The 1,093-nt window shown below is 43.5% G+C and overlaps 1 protein-coding gene across 1 annotated transcript in view; it reads right to left on the bottom strand.

The window, feature by feature from the left end:
* LOC119667569 overlaps positions 1–1,093 on the bottom strand; it is a 2,249-nt gene continuing 1,156 nt past the window's right edge. The window contains exon 2 of the mRNA XM_038076873.1: positions 1–693. Coding sequence (XP_037932801.1) covers positions 1–693 — 693 coding nt within the window. The remainder of the gene's footprint in view (positions 694–1,093) is intronic.

Below are 1,093 nucleotides of genomic sequence, written 5' to 3'. Positions count from 1 at the left end.
CTAGTTTTTTGACTGATGAGAGCTTGCCACAAAACTACAAGGCTGCCGACAAGCATTAGCTCTATCACCAAACCTTTCGTGATACCAGCACCAATCTGGATGACTTCCTGGTCGGGAACGAGTTCGCCTACGCCTCCTCGATGACGATCGACTTTGCATCGACTCACTACGACGTAAATCCAAACGACTCAGACGCTGTTCGATTTGCTCAAGCCTTCGTAAAATCACAGCATTCTCAGAATAGGCTGGACAATCAGAGGCTGACGCTACAGCTATCTGTTGAAAATCACCCGCCTCGCAAATACGGTCTGCTAATTTCGCCAGTTCTGCTAGTGCCACGTTCGATGCCTGCAGAATAGCGCGCACTTGTGGTGGCAAACGCTTCAGCCAAAGAGACTTAAGGAACTCATCACTCACCTTGTCTTTAGCTAACGCTGTCAACTCCGTTAGCAACTGTGTTGGGCGTCTATCACCAAGTTCAACTTCTGACAACAACCGTTGAATCTTCCGCTGCTCGCTCTCACTGTACCGCTCTATGATGCAAGCCTTTAAATTAGCGTATCTTCCAGTTTCAGGAGGATGAAGCACCGCATCACTTACATCGGCGATAACACTTGACTCAATCGCTGCTACTACCGTGTTGAACTGTGTGATGTCACTCGTAATGGCAGCTACTGCGAATTGCGCCTCGATCTGAGCAAACCAAATCTCCGGTCGCTCGTGCCAAAACGGTGGCACCTTCACTGCTACACGGTTTACGACACTTCCACTATCAGAAGCCATTACTACACCTTCGTCTGCAACTGACATCACAACTCGATAATTAGATATTTAGCTCAGAAGTTAATATTTCTAAATTTAAACTTTTTCGAGATCACGTCGGGGTCACCAATTTAGCAATATTCTGTTCACCTTGCTAATTAATAAAACTCTAAAAATTTTCAATGTTAATAAACTTTTATTCAACTTTTTACAGAGAGAAAAATCGAAACGTTCTCCTCAATCAAAACAAAAAACTTAAAAATATTTGAAATTGAATTTTACTTTTTAAATTCAATAAATGCACAGCCAACTGGGTCGCCACAAAGGTATT

This window comes from Teleopsis dalmanni, chromosome 1, assembly GCF_002237135.1.
Source record: "Teleopsis dalmanni isolate 2A chromosome 1, ASM223713v2, whole genome shotgun sequence".
Taxonomy (NCBI): domain Eukaryota; kingdom Metazoa; phylum Arthropoda; class Insecta; order Diptera; family Diopsidae; genus Teleopsis; species Teleopsis dalmanni.
The sequence above is the reverse complement of the archived record's forward strand: the minus strand, read 5'-3'. Positions and strand labels throughout refer to the sequence as shown.